General features: G+C 41.1%; 1 protein-coding gene and 1 long non-coding RNA gene across 6 annotated transcripts; both read right to left on the bottom strand.

Annotated features, from left to right (window-relative positions):
- LOC307039133 lies at positions 1-2,486 on the bottom strand. Of its 4 annotated transcripts, XR_013808154.1 has the most exons (6): positions 2,154-2,486; positions 1,452-1,474; positions 1,235-1,358; positions 805-1,055; positions 578-676; positions 1-132 (listed from the first exon to the last, which is right to left on the bottom strand). It is a non-coding gene; the product is annotated as an uncharacterized lncRNA (long non-coding RNA). The 4 variants fall into 4 exon arrangements; XR_013808153.1 differs by having other exon boundaries at positions 1,452-2,486; XR_013808155.1 differs by lacking the exons at positions 1,235-1,358; positions 1,452-1,474.
- Positions 2,487-9,230: 6,744 nt separating this feature from the next.
- Positions 9,231-17,582, bottom strand: LOC307038841 (uncharacterized protein). Of its 2 annotated transcripts, XM_079680516.1 has the most exons (7): positions 17,274-17,582; positions 15,895-15,984; positions 13,308-13,472; positions 12,030-13,016; positions 11,166-11,324; positions 10,957-11,052; positions 9,231-10,117 (listed from the first exon to the last, which is right to left on the bottom strand). In XM_079680516.1, the coding sequence occupies exons 4-7, from the start codon at positions 13,011-13,013 to the stop codon at positions 9,815-9,817; spliced, it is 1,542 nt and encodes a 513-aa protein (XP_079536642.1). In that variant the 5' UTR covers positions 13,014-13,016; positions 13,308-13,472; positions 15,895-15,984; positions 17,274-17,582; the 3' UTR covers positions 9,231-9,814. The 2 variants fall into 2 exon arrangements, with proteins under 2 accessions (XP_079536642.1, XP_079536643.1); XM_079680517.1 differs by lacking the exon at positions 13,308-13,472.
- Between the last annotated feature and the right edge of the window lie 2,783 nt (positions 17,583-20,365).

Here is a 20,365-nt window from a genome sequence, read left to right as displayed (position 1 = left end):
AAAGCTTAATGTTTTGTTTAATACAAAAAAACAGGGAAAGGCTTGAAAAACACAGAGTTGAGACTCAGGGTGCAGGGTGAGGGTCTCAATGCAGGTATTCAGGCTCCATTGAATCCCCCTCTGGTTCTTGTGCTGAAAGAGGGAGTAACAGACAGGAGAAAGGGTTATATATATAAAGGTACCTATATAGCACACCTATTGGATGGGAAATTGCCTTGGGGAGATAAGGTGCGGTCTTTGTTCCCAACTGAAGTTATGGAACTTTATTATTTGTGAGCTTAACAAAGTATGACAAATGGCATCAGTAACAGATGTGATATGAATTTCTATAAAGTTGTCTCACATTCTTGGTCATATTTTATATACAGTATGTAATGAGTATAACATGTCCAGTAAGTATAAAGTGTTTCCTAATACTGTGTATTCAACCACTATGGAATATGTATGTGGTCAGACAAAACTGAGTTGTTCTGTGTGTGAAGTAAACTCAAGTCACTCCGCAGGCACATTATGATGCAGACCAGTTTGTCAAGACAAAAAAGGGCAAGACTAGGCTGAGAGCAGAGGCTATACCCACCATCTTCGTGCATCGCCCTGTGGTCAAAAAGAGAAGGGCCCCTGCACCACGATTCACCCCGGGACCTGTATCTACAAAGCCCATAGCTCATGATCACAGCTATAGTGTGAAAGGTGACACAGGTATAATAAGTATGAACTCTTAGTAACAAAAGTAATATTTCTTATTTTTAAGTGGTATAATATTTTAAATGTTCAAAAATGTACAGTGCCATGTCTTCTACTTACATTAGTCTCAAAGATTGAGGGAAGAAGGGATGAGGAGACTGAGAGAAAGGAAAGTGAGGGTGAAGAAAGAGAGGACATGGCTAGTGAGGAGAGACAGGGAGGGCGGACACCATCCACTCAGCCAGCAGCCAGTCAGCATACGAGGGAACCAGCAGCCAGTCAGCATACGAGGGAACCAGCAGCCAGTCCAGCATACAAGGGAACCAGCAGCCAGTCAGCATACGAGGGGACCAGCAGCCAGTCAAACAGATCTATTAAAACAATTAAAGAGAAAATTAAAGAGCCAAGAAGGAATCACCAAAAAAGCAAAGGCTGCACTAAGAAAAATCAGGAAGGAAAATGCAGCTCTCAAGAAAAAAAAAGAAATTAGGGACAAGAAATATAAGAAAACATTTTCAAAAGACCAACTTAAGGCATTAGGCAGACTCACCACAAAGGGGATGAAATGGAGCAATGAGACAATTAAGAAGGCTTTAAAAATGTGCTTTGCGTGCGGACCAAGGGGTTACAAAACTCTGCAGGAATTGCAGATTCCCCTTCCAGGAATAAGGACACTGCTAAGAAGGATGCAATGTGTTAAGTTTGAGCCTGGTGTGTTGACAGAGGTCTTTGATTTCCTAAAATTGAAGGCAGATAGATTGACAGACCTTGAAAGGGAGTGTGTGTTGACCTTGGATGAAATGGCAATCACACCAAGTCTGGAGTTAGACATGATTACAGGCAAACTGCACGGTGATGTGACTTTACCAGGTCACACAGGGGTGGCAACACATGCTTGTGTGTTTATGTTGGCTAGAAACACAACACGGTGGAAGCAAGTAGTGGCATATCATTACACGGGCAATTTGACCAATGGAGCAGAGTACAGGCCAATCATTATTGATATAATACAGAGGGCAGCATCCATAGGGCTACATGTGCTTGATGTCACCACCGACATGGGTAGCCCTAATCGAGCCATGTGGAAATCCTTTGGGGTGGACCAAAATAAAACATCGGTGCCACATCCAGCAAAACCAGACAGGCAGCTTTATTTCATACCCGATGTCCCACATCTGGTATAAAATTTAAAAAGTGCCCTTGTCCGTGGGCAGGTCTTCATAATTCCTGAGGATGTTGTTAACAGAGAGAACCTCCCCTCTAACGAGGTTTCTGTGGTCCCCATTAAGGACTTATTGACCTTTCAGGAAGGGATGGCCTTAAAAATAGCTCCCCATCTTTCAGCTGCAGCCATCGAGCCAAGTCACTTTGATAAGATGAAGGTTGGTCTTGCTCTAAATGTGTTCAGTAAGGCTACAAGTGCTGGGCTGAAATACATGGTGCAGCAAGAAAACCGCCCTCTGTCCTACCTGACGACAGCGTGGTTCCTAGAGCAGGTTGATCGTTGGTTTGATCTGATGTCATCGCGCCATCCAATTACAGCCCTGAGTAGGCTCAAGATGGAGGAGTACCAAAAGGCCATCACCGTCCTCCAAAACATTGTCCATCTGTTTCGTGGGATAAAGATAGGTCAAAAGGGAGGTTGGAAGCCTGTTCAAACAGGGGTGATAATGGCAACAACATCAATTTTGGCCATACAAGAGTAGATGCAGGTTTGTGTTAACGTCAAGGCTCACACAAGACTGCCTTGAAAATACATTCAGCTGTGTGAGGTCTAAAATCCTGTCCCAACTCCAGTGGAATTCCATCATGCACTGAGAATCATATCTGTGGGGCAGTTCCTCACCACCATCAGCTCTGGGAGCTACACAGTAGCTTTTTGGCAGACTTCCTGGACACAGGGGAGCCAAAAATAGCTCCATCAGTCAGAGGGGAACAGCTGATGGCGGTGAACAGAGCAGCTGCACCTGACCTCACAAAAACTGAGAAATGTATTCTCTTCCATCTTGCAGGCTACATCGTCCACAAAATCATCAAGTTTGCCAGCATCTGTGAAAAATTCAAAATTGCAACAGAGCACCATGATGAGTCCTTCTGGTGACAACAGCTTGTTAGTGGACTTGAAAGACTTCAAGGCAGGTGCTCTTTGTCGTCCCTCCCAAGAAGCCTTTGACTTCATTCACCAAATTGAGGAACTATTTAGGACCAAGACTGGTTCCTCCCTCATGCAGGTCCCCAACGCAGTGGGTGTCTTGGAGAAAGAAGCTCAGGCCCTCTCCAGCAGGCTTCCGACATGCTGTGGAGTACAACAACAACTTGTAAAAAGATTCATACGGCTGAGGCTGAGAATTGAGGCCAAACACATCAGAAATGACAGAAAAGAATAAAAAATTAAAAGATGACCATTTTGGAAGCAAGAGCCAATACAAAAAGGTGAAAAGGAACAACAGCAGCCAAGCTCCAAACAGATCCACAGCTGCAATCATTTCCATTAGTCGTTGCAATGGAAATATTTGGACTAAACATTGCTCTTCCACCTGCCAGCACCCAGCTAACATCACTGCCCCTCCACCCGTAACATCACTGCCCCTCCAGCTGCCAACATCACTGCCCTCCACCTGCCAGCACCCAGTCAGAGGAGCGCAAACAACAAAAACAAGCAAGGTGTCCCGTCATGTACCTGGAAGTTTGGGTTGGCAAAATGGAGTAAGAGAGGGACTTGAAAAACCTTGGTGGCTCTCTACTCATGTTGTTACAGTTGTCTTGGTTACAGCTCTCAAGTTTTTTTTTGTGCCATTTCCCCATCTGAAAGTGAAATCAACCTCTTCTCTGGAGAACAAACTTTGATTTCTCTGTCTTGTGAGTTTGCAGTCTTGCAGTTTTGCTCCTCCACCTGTAATTTCACTGCCCCTCCACCTGGCATACAGTAGGTTACTAACAAGATTATTTATATAATACAGTGATAGAATACATGTTTAGTATGCTTACTTATATAAAACAGTAGTATTAAACTTACCTTGTGTTTTCACTCTCACTTAAGTCCCTCTCCCTTTGCCATCAATCCAAAATCAGCTGAGCTGCAACATTATACAGACAGGTAATAATCAACATAATCACAAGGACACAATATGGCTCTGCTAAAAACACTCACTCTTACACAAGTTATATTTATCTAATATTTAACTCCCTCCACCCCCACATACAATCCCGTTTAGAAGCCCCTCTTCTCTAATTCAACAACGTTGGACGAAATGACATTAAGAGAACGGAATTTACAATTTAAAAGGCTGTTCAACGTGTGTTGCTAACTTGATCCGGTATCCTAGCTTAATCTGTTATCTGTAAACGTTCCCTAAATCTACTAATTTAGGGATAATCCACTGACATCCTTTAACAATAGAACCGCCAATGGGTACATTTTACCCGCAGCTGTTTTTTTATTGTATGTAACTTTTTTTCAATAAAATATTAACGTCTCCCAGTCCGTGACTTTTCCTGAAAGTGTGTTATGTAACACCCTGTGTTGTTAAAAATTATCAATATGAAGTCAGATTGAAAAAATCAACAAAAGAATTGCTATTTATACCTATTTCCGCCAGTGGGTATTTACCTCATAGAAATGCAGCGGTCCTCGCGCTATTGATTTCGCGCGTAAACGTAAACATGACGTGTTGCTATAGCAATGCCCTTTGTCTACTGCTGTAGATAGAGAGAGAGATTGAGAGATAGATAGATTGAGAGAGAGATAGATAGATATATTGATAGAGAGATAGAGAGATAGATAGATAGATATATAGATTAATAGATAGATAGTCATAGATAGATAGATAGAGAGAGCCGGTTATATTTCCAAAATGGACAAAAGAAAGAGACTCATGAACGTACAGGAGGCACTAGCGTTGCTAAACCGTCTGAGCGAAGCAGAGTCTGATGGCCGGGAAGTATCAGGACTGAGTGATGTGTCCTGGGTTTGTTCTGCCTCTGATGGGTCATCTGACAGCGATCCTGGGCCTGCGCGGAACGTGACGCCGTCCCATCCTGACCCCCCGCTTGCAGATGGGCCTACTGTACCAGCCCATGCAGAAGGTATGATGATTCTTGTTTTTTATTTCCTACTTTTCTACAAATCGTAGGCTATAAGATATCAAGGCATATAGATAATGCCTTTTTCTTTTTAGTCTAAAGTAGTGTTTTCCTCTCTCCTATTTAGTGTGTGCCACTGAGCCGTCACCAGCCCAAGAGATCGGGAAAGATGGCACAGTGTGGACGGTCATGGAGCCTTGCGGAGGCGCAGGGAGACGGCAGATACAGAACATCCACACGGAGTCTGCTGACCCCACACCACACGCACGTCACAACATTACTGACAGACTCACAGCATTTATGTGTCTGTGTGATAATGTAATGTTGGAGGAAATCCTTGATTGCACAATTGCTGAAGCGCGGAGAGACAGAGCCACCTGGGATGTCTCTATTATGGAGCTGAAGGCCTGAAGCGCTTCTCTATGAAGGCCTGAAGCGCTTCTCTATGTGAGAGCAGTGGCGTTTTCTCCTGGAGGCCAAGGGAAGCCAGGCTTCCCCTGTTTTTTCGGATTGTGGTTATAATTTTAATAAATAAATGAAAATACTTTGTTTAGTTTCGGAAATTATTTGTTGTGTGTTGCTGCCGGCCCGTCTTTCCCCCATTCTCATTGATTATTTTACAAAGAGTGAAACAGCGCCACTCTAGATGTTATGGTGAAACAGTAGATTGCACTCTCTGTTGCGAGAGGAGGCCAGCCGAAATTGGCTTCCCTTGGTGAAAAGAAATGGAGGGATTGACCAATCAGACAAGGCTCACGTCATGCCCCTGCCAACCTGTGATTGGTCAGGGCCATGCCAAGGGAAGCCAGAGGCGGCTGGCTTCCCTTGCCTCACAATCCAATCAAATAGCATCAACTTAGTGGTGCAGTGACGCGTCCCAAAACGCGGAAGCAAGCTGCCCTCGGTTTCCCTCGACAAAATAGCAATGGGATTTCTCCATAGGATTTTGGAAAATAGCTCGAAATCAGGTCAGTGGAAAACGAACCTGTTAGATAAATGCATGTTTTGTTCAGTCGGATAATATCCACATGTCTACCCTACTTTTATAATTTTCGAATCATAAATCTAATCGATAGAAGATAGATAGCGTCACTGCACCTCTCTCACTGCCGTTAGAAAGTAGCAAGCAACTGAAGCAAGTGCAATTATGGAGGGTGGAGATTTGGAGTATTTAATCAAAAATAATTGTACTAAACTTCTGCTGCAGCAGCAACAACAAATACAATCTGATGACAGGCCAATGCCCAAACTGGAGCTGTGTACAGCGAGGAACAAAGGAGCGAATCGGACGTAAAACAGTCTCTAGTTTGTGAATGAATGCTTATTAGAGTTTCAGCTGGAGAGTGCGTGCGGACCTGTCGGTCAGATAACAGGCATGTGTAAGTCCTGCATCTGTATGATACAAATGTGTGTAAAATGATACCGGGTGCTGTAATCACTCATGTGGTTACGTTATTACATTGACCACCACACCCCGACCAAAAATAAAGGACGTATTATTGGCTTCCCCTATTTTTTTCCCCACGCCACGCGACTGTGTGAGAGGTGCATATTGTGGGAAGAACATTGAGATGGAGAGTTTTGGTCCGAGCAGTGGGGCACCGCGTTCTTCAACGCAACACTGTCGAGGAACAGGTTTCGGGAAATCATGCACTCCCTGCGCTTTGATAAAAAGGAGACCCGCCGGTGCCGGTTGACCACCGACAAATGTACGCACGTGAGGAAGGTGTGGGATCGTTTTGTCGAAAATTCAATCGCGTCCTACAGGCCAGGGTCCGACATCACTGTGGATTTACAGCTATTCCCGACCAAATCAAGATGTCCATTCGCCCAACAAGCCGGACAAATTTGGCATCAAGTTTGCATTGGTCAATCGTTTTTACTAAATCCTATGTTTCTCTCAGGTGGCACGCGTAGATGACCCGTTGCTGTCTTTTATAATGTGCTGGATCTCGCTGCCATCAATGCCTGGGTGCTGTACAGGAGCTGCATGAGCCAGGAGAACATACCGAGAAGGGACTTCATGCTCCAGCTGGCACACGAGCTGCGCGCTGAGTGGCATCAAAAGCGCCACCACTTGCGGACCTGCCATTCAGCGGTGCTGGTGCAGAAGAGCGCAGCAGAATGACCTGCATGGTGAAGGCGCACTGCATGCAGAATAAAACGTTCTGCAAATGTGTCAAGTGTGGGGATGCTGTGTGTGGCAAATGCACAGCCAAGGTGCTCAGTGTTTGCAACAATTGTGTTTGAGTGTTTATGAAGCGTTGTGATCAATGTGTTCTTATTGTTCTTCTTCTCTGATGTTTTTTGTTATTTGTATACGTTCTGCGTTATCTGCTGTTCAATTATATAACAAATACATTATTATATTAATTTATATTATTGTCATGTTGTTGTTTTTTTATGAGTAGAAGGCTATCAGACGATATGAAGCATTTTTACCTTTACGAAACACAAGCCTAACATCAAGCGTTTATTAGCGAGAGCGGTTAATATTTCTTCCATAGAATATGCAGCGATCCTCGCGCTATTGATTTCGCACAGATTATATTGGTATACATTTCATCCCTGTTCGATCAAAACTCACTGTTCTGTATGGTACATTGTACCTTGGAAATCAATAGCGGGTAAACTTTACCCGTTAGCGGTTTTAGGTATACAGCGACCTCTGGCGGTTCTTGTGTTAATACACATGTTAATTTGAATCAGATGTACTGATAATATCCGCAATATAAATCTTTAAACTTCTTCTTACCTTTAAAAGTCCGTCACGAACGGTTTATTATGCTGCAACTCTACAGCTCTGCTAGCCTTGGCGCTAACTTCCGGGGAACGATTGAGAGGCTCCACGATCCGCCATTGCTGTAAAAAAGTGGTCCATTGGAGTGAACGGAGATGACGTAACTCTATGTCTATATGGCGCTGGTCAGTGGCGGCCGGCCCATAGGGGCGCTAGGGGCGCCGACCCCCCTCTTTCCACATGTTTGATTGTCATTAAAAATTAAAAATAAATAAAAATATATATTTCCAAAAAATATATATTTTGTATTTGGATTTGGATTTTTAAAGAACAAGGTAAATATGATATAGTTGGTATCAGTAAAATGTATAATCTACAATAAAATCTTGTTTATAAATTTTTTACGATGTCTAAAGTTACTGATAAGTCACATGTTTCCTGCCTGGCCGCAGCGTGTATCATTACCCTCTCTCGTCCGGGCGGTAGAAAGGAGCCCTCAGCCAGAGCAGCTGCAGCCAACAAGCTGACTGTTGCTATCTGTAAACTATGCCGCCGAAACATAATTTCAGCCAATCAGCGTCGTCAGATCTGATGCTCAAAGGGCGCCCTTTCAGCGCCCTGACCTGTGAGTTGTTTAGACTCGTATCCAAGGTGACGCTACAGTAGGGGATGGCTGCTTCTGCAGGTGTAGACTCCGGTGCTAGTGGATCGCCGGAGCTGTAGATTAACATTTGCATGCTTATTGTAGTTGTAAGGGCAATGCCTGTGGCACCATGGAGCATATGTGTAGGCTGGACCTGTATTTTACAGGAAAGGAGTGATCAGAGGGTTGAGTTGTCGATTCTTGTTCAGTTTTCATCTTCCTCACCCTCTCAGACTTTGAGTTGCGCGCGCTGCTAAAGAGACGCGCTACCATGGAAACCAAACAATGGTGTAGCTGTATTAAAGTCCGAGTGGAAACAGTGGTGAGTAAATCAGATTTAGTCAGAAATCGGGAGAAATGCGGGAGTCTCCCGCGAAAATCGGGAGGGTTGGCAAGTATGACACACACACACACACACACACACACACACACACACACACACACACACACACACTGTAAAAAAGAAAAAGTTGAGAAAACTTAAAATATCAAGGCAACATGATGCAAGAGATTTTTGAGTTTTCTCAACTTTTGCCAGCTGTTGTTGACTTAACTAAGGTTTTTAAGTTTTGCCAAGAGTTCTGCCAACTTGGATCTTTTTGTTCACTTTATGAGGATAATACTGTGAGACTAATTAAGAATTTCTTGCTTGAATGCGATGTATTTCTACCTTCACCAAACACAGATTTTTGTGTTGAATTAATAAACAATTTTTCCCATCAATGTCATGTATTTCTACTTTCTTTAAATATAAATATTCTTGTTGTATAAATACACAATTATTCCTCCAATGGCATTTATTCCTTGATTCACCTAACACAAATATTCTTGTTGAATAAATAATACAATTTATTTTGGCTATAATTTTACATTCAAAACTGCTCAATATATGGATAATTAATAATACACACTACAGCTGAATGTTGTCAAGATTTTTTTAATTCAGTTTACCAGTGAACAACAGTAAAACCATCATTAATGCATGTGTAAAAAAACAACATACATACTGTTCTATTAGTCTAATATTAACATTTGGAGTGAATCTTCCTCCATGCTGAGAATTTGAAATTGACACTGAACTGAAATGTAAATGTTTACATGTGAACAGCCATTCTAGCCATTTGGTTACTTTTTTTTTTGCATATACACATCCAAGCTTAAAGATTACTTAAACTGTAATGTATTTAACAGTTGAAACACTATATGCACCCCTTGGCAACTGCCAAATGATTATATATTCCAGAGGTCAAAGAGATTAACTTGTTTGTTGCAGATTATGAAACGTGCATACTGTTCTATAGTCTAGTAACATTTGGGGTGAATCTTCCTCAATGCTGAGTATTTTAAATCAATGCTAGTCTTACTGAACACGTACTGTATATAATGATTACCCTCCACCCCCCCTCATGGTTGGCGGCTTCTGAATTTACACATTAACACTGAATTACTTTGTGCCATTTGTTGACTTTACATGTGAACAGCCATTTTTCTTGTTTTTTGCATATACACATTCAAGCTTTACTTAACAATAATGAATTTAACAGTTGAAACACTAGACACCCTTTGGCAACTGCTGAATTATTATATAATCCAGAGGTGAAGCATATGAACTTTGTTTTGTTTTACATGAGTGTAACAACAATGCACTTAAACTTCAATAACAGTCACAGTACAAGCTTCGCTTTCAGTGACCTTGTGCGCTGTGAGCATCGAGAGCCACCGAGCGAAAAAAAGATGGTCTGAATTGCCTCAAAGGAGTACCTCATCTGTTTTGGAAAATCAATGTTGAGGGCATACAGGAGGCCGAAGAGGTATGCCATGGCAGTAGAGAGGTTTGGAATATTATGAAGCACAATGTCCCCTTCCAACACAACCGCCTGGTCTCGCACAGTGTTGTCGGCTTCATCATGTAGCACAGAGAGGATGGCAACAGATGCACCTTGCACTGGTGCCAAAATGTCGGTGTCCTGAGGAAGGAGAACAGGTACATTATTAAGAGCTTAGAAAAAGTAAGACAGTAGAAAGAGTCATTTTATGAAAAAAAAAATATGTGTGAATTCTGAAAAGGTTAATGCTAAAGCTGAAAAGTATAACTTGTAAGCAGAGATGATTGGCTTCATAACGGCTAAAAGAAGTTGAAATGTTAAAAAAAAGGCAGAAGAACATGGGCAGCTATAAACTGAAATCTGACAGCCAATGAAAACTGCTAAAGCCAAGAATAGATTTAGTAGTTTAAGGAGGGTGATTTACATGAAGTAAACAAGTTGGTGTAAAGGAAGTAGTGAAGCTGTGCAAAGAGCCCATTGTAACAATGGTTCTGCTTTTAAAACAAACAAAAATGACAGCCAAAAAAAGCCTTACTCTTAGAGGATCATCTTTCAAATTTTGTCTCTCAGCTTTCAAATTAATGATTTGTTTAAGAAAGATTAAAAAAAATAAAAAAACATTCAGACTAAATACATTTATACTGATGAAATTAATTATTTAGTACCACGCTATACTAATTTGCCATTTAACTTGTGGAGGTATTAACCAGAAAAAATAAATCTCTTTCTTTAATCAATGTAACCCACCAACCTTGTGCTGAAACACCACCCAAAATGACCAACTGTTCCCCTCAGCAGAAAAAAAGGGATCTGAAGTGGAAAAGTCCAACCCTCACCCCAAAATCATCTGGACTGATAAACTGCCCTGGGGAGGTGTACTTACATTTTGGATTAACTACTCCTTAAAAACATCTTGTGAGAATAAGTAATTAGCTGCATGACCTGAATTATTTGTCTTTCCTGCAGTTACTTTTACTTACCAAGCACTTCAGGAAAAACGTGGTTGCATCTTCGCGGAGGTAGATAGGCAGGCCTCTCAGTGCTGCTGTTTTCCGGTGGGACACAATGTCGGATGTCTAAAAGTGGAAAACATAAGTAGTTCAATTAGTATAGTACTGTAATGTTGTCATTCCTAATAAGTATATTCATGCTCTTCTAAAACTGCCAGGCAAAAGAGCAGTTCACTGACCTGATCATCAAGTTGATCAAGGAGGTCCTCCATCTCCTGACCAAAAGCTCCTTTCTTAGACCTGTAGATTTTCAGCAGGCCAGGCCCAAACTTGTCAAGGGATGCATTGAAAGTCCCCAGGAGGTCTTTGCTCGTGATACGATGAAATTCCTTAGATATCTTAACAAGAAAACCAAAAAAATATTATCAATTTTCAAACCATAATGTCAGAATTTCTTACAGGAAGTTCCTGGGTAACTTGTTATGAGTCTGCACCATGTTAAATATCTGCCCATTTTTCTGTGACCTGTGAAAAAGTGGATTACATACTAAAATGCACCACAGGAAATAAAGAACCTCATTTTTAACCATGGATTTTGAGGATTAAAAATTAAATAAAAAGGGTGACTATGCCACATCCATAAATTGCAGAAAGTGAATTACTCCTTGGAAGACATAAAAAAAAAACACACATTCTTACCTGATTAAACATTTTACTTTTGTCTTCTTGTTATTATTGCAATTTATTTCTACTGTTTAGACAAGCAAGTAAAAAAGGATGTTACCATGACAGTTTCAACTGAGACGTCGTCGTCTTCATCAGAGGTGTCATGCAACGTTCTGCTGATGTGTCATTCATCAGCTGGCCTCTGGTCTCTGAAGGAGGGAATCCCAGGTATGTCATACCTGGGATTCCTTCCTCCAGAGACCACCCAGGATGGAAGGTGCGTGGCCAACTCGGCAGACCAGCTGGTAAATGACACGTCAGCAGCACGTTGGATGACGCTTCTGAGGAAGAATGAAGTCTCAGTAGAAAATGTCAACATAACATCTTCTTTTACTCGCTTGTCTGAACAGTAGAAATAAAAAAGAATAGATCCTTACCTCTTCACAAGAAAACAGAGCAGGCCACCTTTCCTGGATCTCAGATACCATCGGCTGACACTCTACCACCTCCCTTCGCCTGAGGGAAAACGTCAGCTCCATCTTCTGTTCTATCAATGTTGTGTTCCTGTTCTTCTTCTTCATTTCATCGACCAGAGATACTCTTTCCTCTTCAAGGGTAGAATCATCATGGTGTTGTGGGTAATCTGGCACATGATTGACCTCTCCACGTTTGGGCTTTTTCAGGGTAAATGGACTGTCATCTTCCCCTCCACCTTTTCTTTTCTTGTTTACATTTACCTCATTGCATCCTGCCTGGCGAAGCTTTGACCTGTAGTTTCCAAGTTTGTACTTGATACTTGTTCTCCATCCCTCGTAGCCTGTGACGCCAAATGGCTCTTTCAGACATGGATACTTCTGAATGAGCGCAGCGGCAACTGACTCAAGCTCATCTTTCTCAGGGTAGCTTTTGATTTCAAAAATTGCTTGTGCAATTTTATCCAATATCTCCATCTTCATGTCTCTTGTCACTTCAACGCCCTTCTTTGTCTTTTCATGTGTGTCATTGGCCTTAGACAATTTCAGCTCCACATCATATGCAAACTTGGGGATTGGGAATGGAGATGGCCACTCTGCGACTTGCCTTAATGTGGTCTGGATAGAATCGGTCCAACTAGGCCTGAAATCCTCAGAGTGAACACTGATTGTGTCCTGAGAGGAGACTGAACTAGTGGATTGGTTAAGTGGAGACAAATCACAGTTCCACATGACATGCAAGACTGCACGCACAGCTGGTAATTCTGACATCTCTGTTAAGTTGCAGAGTGCATTTCCAAACTCCGGATCCTCAAACTGTAGTGAGAAATCTTCTTGAAGATTGAGTCTCTCTTTAAGCATATTAATCAGGCCCTCCACAGATGTTGGGACTTCTGGAAGCTGGATTCGCCGGGCATCTCTGGAGGAAAGAACGACCCGAAGTAACATAGTCTGAAAAGAGGGGAGAGAGAAAAGTGGGAGAAAATGATTAGTCAAACCTAATTAGAAGACAGATTACACCAATGTTGTAGAAAGCTGAAAATTTGAATTTACACAAATTGGGCCCTTCTGGTCCCAAACAGCAAATACAGTTTTTTTTTATGTTGAGATAATCCCAGTGTCCTCATATGAGGACATCATTTTTTGCAAAAACTACTTCCTGTACAAAGACAAACTTTAGGTATTGTACTTATTAGGTCCTACTTATCCCAGATAGCAAGGAGAAATAAAAAAAATGCACACCAGAAAAAACGCTCGGTCTCAGGAGGTTAATGGAGAAGGAATGTCCTCGGAGTCACCATAAGCTTCCCACCAACTGTGTACGCTGCTAGAGGATGGTAATCCGTCAGCACATCTGGATCCAGGACAAGAAGGTCTGCACAGGTGTTTTCAACAAGTTCATAGGACCTGTAATGTTCCATGTACCAAGAAGAAAGTTTTTTACAAATGAATGCCACCTCCTCTGCATTGACAAGAATGTTTGCAATCTTATGGAACTCAGGGAGGCCACTGCACTGCCCAGAAGACAAAATCATGCCTGCCGCATACTGTGTCCCATCCAGGTGAACCGTTTTAGACAGCGACACACTGTCTAGATGTGGGTACTTCTTCTGTATTTCATACTTGAGAGATGGATCCAATTCTGAAACCCTGACCACCTTCACATTTTCAACATACAGTTTTGGCTTGAAAAGGATCCCACTGTCCAGGTGGTAGGCTATCATTTGCTGATGTTTCGTGGACAGAGTGAGCAGCACATTTTTCCAGTTGCGAGTGTCATGGACAACCTTTTTAAAGTAGCTATGCTTAGCCTCATATCGCATTGTCCATAATTCAATCAAAGGCCCATAGCAGCGAATAAGTTGCGGGTAGTGGTCGATAAAATGATGTTTCGGCCTCAGTCTGAACTCTGGAAAGGTACTGGTGAGCAACTTGCGATGATCGAGTAGTTTATAAGATAAATAACACAGTGCTTCTTCAGAAAGCCTACTTGACACAACAATGTCAAGAATTTCCTTGAGGTCCATTAAAATCACCCAAGCTGGCTCCTGTTCTGGTATCTTGCGTCCAATCACAAAAGGAAGTAAACTAAGCAGTGTCCAGTTTTCATGCCCGTTTCCCCCCACTGTCCCCTTTTCAAAGCTTGCTTTTGGAATTTTGTGGGGCTTGTTTACTTTGTCTTCATACTTGTAGGGAAATGATGTTATGCAGTCATTTAACTCATCAAATGTAATAAAGCGTTTTGAAATCAGATTTTTCAAACATAAGGATAATTCCACAGGGATGACCCCTTCCAAAAGATCATGCAACAGATCTGGAGGAAATCCAGTTATTGGGTGAAAAAACAAGAGATGTTTGCCCAGTACACATTCACTTTTGACCCCCTTAACACTTTTGAGGTTGCCCCCCTGCTTAAGCTCTTCCAGAAACAAGTTATGCTGATCAACACTTCTCAATTGAAAATCATTAACCTCAGTGGTTGCAATTTGGCCCCGACTAATCAAACAAAACCGACAGAAATTTTCAACATTAAAACTTTCAGAAAAGCCAGCAAGACCATGCGCACCGAGGTTGTCAGCACATACACAATACACAGTGCTTTTAACAAACTGGCCCACAACTTCAACAAAAATTCCCTCTTGTTCTAGGCACTTTATATCTTTAAGCAATGGCTCAAGAAACTTTTCATAACCATATTTTTTTATGTCTACACTTTTACCCAAGACAGCCAACTGAATTGAAGTGAGACTCGATCTGAACCTGGCTGGTAAATTTAGAACCACCCAATATACTGCCGTAATCTTATGAACTTTTCTAGAGGTCCCCAATGGATTACACACTTCAAATTCATCAATGTATAATCCCAAACTGATACAAGTGTTTTGTTCTCCCAGTAGCTTATTCTCCTTGTAATACTTGCCGTCTTGAAAAGACTTAAAGTGCCCAGATAAAGCTTCTTGATTAAATACAATTTTGTCAAAAAAATCTGTACACCCAAGTAAAGTCTCAAGTACCTTAGTGACAGATATATATACAAAAGAGTTTTTATGGGCTGCGTTGTACAGATATTCTGTGGGTTCGATAACAGGAAAGTGCCCTTTGAAGTATATATTCCTTCTGTGATCTGTAGATAGGGAACCTTTCTCTGATATTGTTAAAAGGAGTGGATTAGTTTGAGCTATAGCACTTGAAATTTCTTGCAAAACACAATCATTTACTTCAATTTTATGTTTAGAAAGGATCTCTTTGACACTGTTGAAAGTTTGAGTGTTAGAGAAAGACAGCAGGTTATGCAAATGTTCTACAATCTTTTGTGTTGCACTTCGAGAAACGTGCAACACAGTTTGCATAGACAAAAAGAGAGAGGCTAATTTGTGCTCAAGTGTCTCACTATCTACATCCTCCACAGTATCTACAACCTCATTTAGTCCCACAACATCATGAGCTGATGTCCCTGCTTCACTATCAGCTTGTTCACCATCAATTATCTCATCTTCAGTAACAGTTCTTTGTATTGTTCGGAAATCCTTAAGTGTCCAGTTTTTATGGTTTCGACTTTTGTGAGAACTGAAGGTTGGGCGAGTGTTTGTTTTAAAGGTACACCTTAGAAAGGGACATTGTACAGTTTCTCTGTTCTTTAAATGATGTCCGAGATGGTTCCAAAACGTTTTTTCACTGCAAATCTCTTTAAAATCACACAACTCGCAGTGAAATGTTACACACTCCTGGATTTTCACTGACGCGTGTGATCTCGAGAGGTGTGATCTCAATGATCCAAGTGTTTTAAATACACAAACACAGTTGGTGTGTGTGCAAGGCCAGTGTGCACCTTGACCGTGGCGAAGGCGAAGATGTTTCAAGAGGGTCACTTGACTGGAGCTGGAGAATTTACAAAGCCGGCACTGCATGGAATCCACCACTGAAACACAAGAGACACAAATAGCATGAATGGCATTTTCACAACAGCCTCTACACGTAATTTAAGATAGAATACTGATATGAAAAACTTAAAAGTTAGTCTGATAATAATTATTGTAATAACACCAAGCTGTACTGGTCTGAAAGCCAACTGCAACAGCCGTTATATAAAAAAATAAATAAAACAACCATACATAACACAGAAGGAATCCCTTGTTGCAGGAGCTAAATAGCCTACATCAACAAGCCAAAAATAGAGACAAGAAAAAAGTCTATTGGGAATTGTCTTTCATTCATGAATATAATCTGTAAATTAATTTTAAAATGTAAATTTGATTTTAAATTATAACTAGGCCTATGACAAGCAACAAAAATGCAAACATGAATTCAAACATTTGTTTTTAAAAACACCAACCATAACCATGTTATAACTTCATAAAATAAAACAACATTTAAAATAATGCATTCTGATCGGTACATTGTAAAACATTATTGATGTAAATGTGGTGATTTCTGTACAGCGCTGCTCCTCTCCTCCTTCACACAGCTTTAACTTACTCTTGATTCAAACTAATGCAGCTGCCCAATTGTTAGATTACACCAGTGAGACCAACAGCCTATCTCCTAAAAAAGAATCGAGCAACCCGGCGACAAACCTCTAAAAACCTGCGGATGAGTTAATTAACGACCGTTACCACCCCGGCAGAACTACGTAGTTCGGCCGGCCAACGGAGCTCTCCAGGCGGCTTGCTGCCTCTGCGAGGTCCCCCACCTCGGGGGGGCCTTGCCACAACGTGGAGGTTCTCAACTTCGGAGCAAACTTCTAAACAGCCGTCATTTAGACAAACTAACCGCACAATGGGGATCTAAACCCTTACTTTCTCGCATGAAAAATTATTAAAACTTTAAAAAGTGACGAAATAACAGCGCTACAGCAGAAAATAAAACAACAAGTAATGGCGGCGCCGCGGAGAGGTCGCGATAAACGAACACCATCGTTTGCCGCCTTGTTTAACTTACCCAGTGTTGCACCGGATAAAAAATGCACAACGTTGGCTTTTCATAATGAATATAGTTCCCGAATTACTTACACCACTGAAATGACAGCCCACATGCCTGCATAGCTACATAGCTGCATAGCTGCATAGCTACCCCATGTGAAAGCGTCTGCATGACGACGAGGCGCATGCGAAAAAGTTACCAACAACAACAGACAATGACCCTACAGTAAAAACAAAGTCAACCATGCACTAATTCAGCGTGATGGAAGTAAAAACACGCTTATCTTACCTGCTGGAGCGAAAGTTTGGCCAGCTCCCACCACGCGGTTTCTGCTCCACAAAATGTCGGACGGGCACACCTTCAGCAAAGCGCGGTTCAAACTGGTCCAGGCTTGTGTGCGCATGCGCAAAAGAGCAAATGACGGAGTTGGCCCAACTCAACTCAAAAATCTGCTTATAGATTTACAATTTCTTGTTGAGCTGACTTAAAAATAGTAGTTAAGTCAACAATGGGAAAAATTTGCTGGGCAGACAAGAGTTTATAGATTACTTATTGCAAAGCCATATTTCTGAGTCAGTTTAATTTCAAAATTGTAATGAGATCAACAATTGCTAGTTATCGTTTTTACAGTGCACACACACACACACACACACACACACACACACACACACACACACACACACACACACACACACACACACACACACACACACACACACACACACACACACACACACACACACACACACACACACACACACACACACACACACACACACACACACACACACACACACACACACACACACACACACACACACACACACACACACACACACACACACAATGTTCGTATTTAGTCTTCTGATTTTAAATGCCCTAGTATGGTTTTGTCACCATTTCCATAGCCCCACCAAAAATGTTTTCCACCAGCCGCCACTGGCGCTGGTGTTTAAACTTTAAACTGTCAGCCGCGGACGCGTTGTTTCTGAAGATGGACAATAGACATTTGTTTAATAAAAAAGACGGCAATTCTCAAGTGGTGGCTCACACAACAACCCCAGAGCCACCACCTGAGCCAGGTGAACAAGGTATGTAAATGTCAGTAAACTTACAAGTTATGCAAGCATGTAAGCAAAGCATAAATTATAGCTATGTTAACGTTACTTGGAATTGCGCGGGTAAGCTAAACCGTTAGCAAGTAGCTATAGCTAGCCAGATATATTAAATAAACACTTTGTCATACAATCTAAATGTTGTGTTTTTTAGCGTTACCTGGTGATTTCAAAGAAAGCTCTCTGGGAAATGTTGACTTACTGTCAGTGTTTGACATGAAGCTAGAAGCTACCTTACAGTACACAGTTGATCCTGAGTCCTGTCAGTTAAAGTGTTTCATAGTTAGCTTAGCTAAGCATCAACCTAGCACTGACATATATGGATGTTATGTGACAGTATTTCTGAGAAAAAGTCAGCTGAAATGGTGGCATAGTTGCCACTGCTTTACATGTCGACAGCATGTTTGAACGTATTTTCAGCAGTAAATGTGGCTGTTTGGCCACTGACATTGCCATAATAACACCTGAATTTAAATGTGCAACCTCTTTTTGTGACAGATTTTTGCCTGAAATTATAATCCTTCTGATTGATAATTCCTATTGACAGATAGTTTCTATGTGAAAATTATGAGATGGACAGCCAGCTAACAAGCTTTTTATACAAATATTTCAGATCAAAGCTAATCCAATGGGGCTCCTGAAAGGGGGCAAGGGACACTATGCTCCCAAATATTAAGCCTTGACCCCCATCTTAAAATTGATATGATCAACATATTATCTGCTTTGTCGGAGGCCTTTTTTCCTCATTATCATGTCATCAATCGTACAGCATTCCTTAGTTTTGAATGCAGAAAGATGACTATATTAGAGTATTAATCCTCCTGTTATATCCTTTTTTTTGTAACCGATAAATGTTGTACATTATAAAATGTATTCTTGTCGATATTATGAAAAGGCATTACTTGGAAACAGGGAACATTCTAAACTACTCGAAAAAACAAATACTTACCAAATAATAGACTTTCCACCGTCAGTTTCCCCAGTCAGTTTCCACAGTCAGTGTTAGACAAAAGGCGGCAAATGACAGAACGGATGTTGCGCATGCGCAAAGGGGATGTGCAAAGGGGCGGTCCCCAATAAAAACAATTCATTTTGAGTTACTCTGTCTTAAATACATTTAATAAGTGAATTGATTAATGTAATTTGTGTTCCACTAATGAACTATACTTAGGTTTATTTCTTAAATAAAAATATTTAAGTAAAGTGAAATGATTTTTAATGTGTCAAGTCTAAGAAGGGCTTGAATCATTTTTTTTGATCATTACATTACATTGCATTTAGCTGACGCTTAAGTGCATTCGACCAGATAAAAACTTGAAAAAATACAATACAAACTTGAAGAAAAACAAAGACGAATGAGGAGAAGAATAAGAGAAATCGAAGGTAAGAAGTATATAACGTAATATGGTAGGTAATATGTAATATGTTCAGTGCCGTTGGTACGTTAGTTCAAACAGTAGCAACAGACTATTTTTCTTAGCGGATGCATGTCAATTTAAATCAATACATACAACTATTCCACATGTACAATATTTTCTTAGCCCTAATACTTAATACTACTTATTTCGTTTAGATTGTTATATTTGATTATATTATATATTATCAAGAAATTATATATTATATATCAATATGATATACTTTTCTATATAATAGATTATCAAAAAAGTATTTATTAAGTAAGGGATAATGTGCAGCAATCACAATCGAATCCATGAAGACAAAGTAAATCTGTTTACAGTTGTTTCATATGGATGTTGAGAGGTATCCATATACCTCTTCATTTTGCTCTCAAAGTGCACCAGATTGATGCATTTAACTTCAATATTTTAAAAAAATCACTCCAAAGGGAGTGCTTGTTCTTCCTTCTGTCTGTCTGTATCTGTGTATTCTCATGTTCCGATTAACCCAGCCAAATTGTTCTTCTTTTGTGTCTATATCGACGCTGGGATCTTGAGTCGAGGCTGATCCTCTTGCTGTGGTCCCGCATCCTGGATCCTCTATCCTGAGTTCTGGATTAAGTCGTGGAGTTCGGGTCGTGGCTGAACCTGTCTCTGCGGTCCTGCCTAGGTCTCGTCGTGCTGCCTCCCTGAAGGCTCCCACAGGATTGTTGACATCCTCGTGGATTCATCTTCTTATTATGGACTTCAGAACAGGAGTGATATGATCCTCTTTCTTAGTGTTAGTGAGGACTCGAGCAGCGGTGTTCTGAATCAGCTGCAGCTTTCTAATAGATTTTTTAGTGAGACCTGTGAAGACACCATTGCA

The sequence above is a fragment of the Notothenia rossii genome, assembly GCF_949606895.1.
Source record: "Notothenia rossii genome assembly, chromosome: 1".
NCBI classification, from domain to species: domain Eukaryota; kingdom Metazoa; phylum Chordata; class Actinopteri; order Perciformes; family Nototheniidae; genus Notothenia; species Notothenia rossii.
This window is presented reverse-complemented; position numbering and strand designations above follow the sequence as displayed.

Coding starts and splice junctions, on each gene's coding strand:
- LOC307038841 (XM_079680516.1), bottom strand. CDS start 13,013: ATGTTACTTCGGGTCGTTCTTTCCTCCAGAGATGCCCGGCGAATCCAG. Junction 11,325..12,029: donor CTCTGTTTTCTTGTGAAGAG/GTAAGGATCTAT, acceptor TTTCTTGTTAAG/ATATCTAAGGAATTTCATCG. Junction 11,053..11,165: donor TTGATCAACTTGATGATCAG/GTCAGTGAACTG, acceptor TTCCACTTTTAG/ACATCCGACATTGTGTCCCA.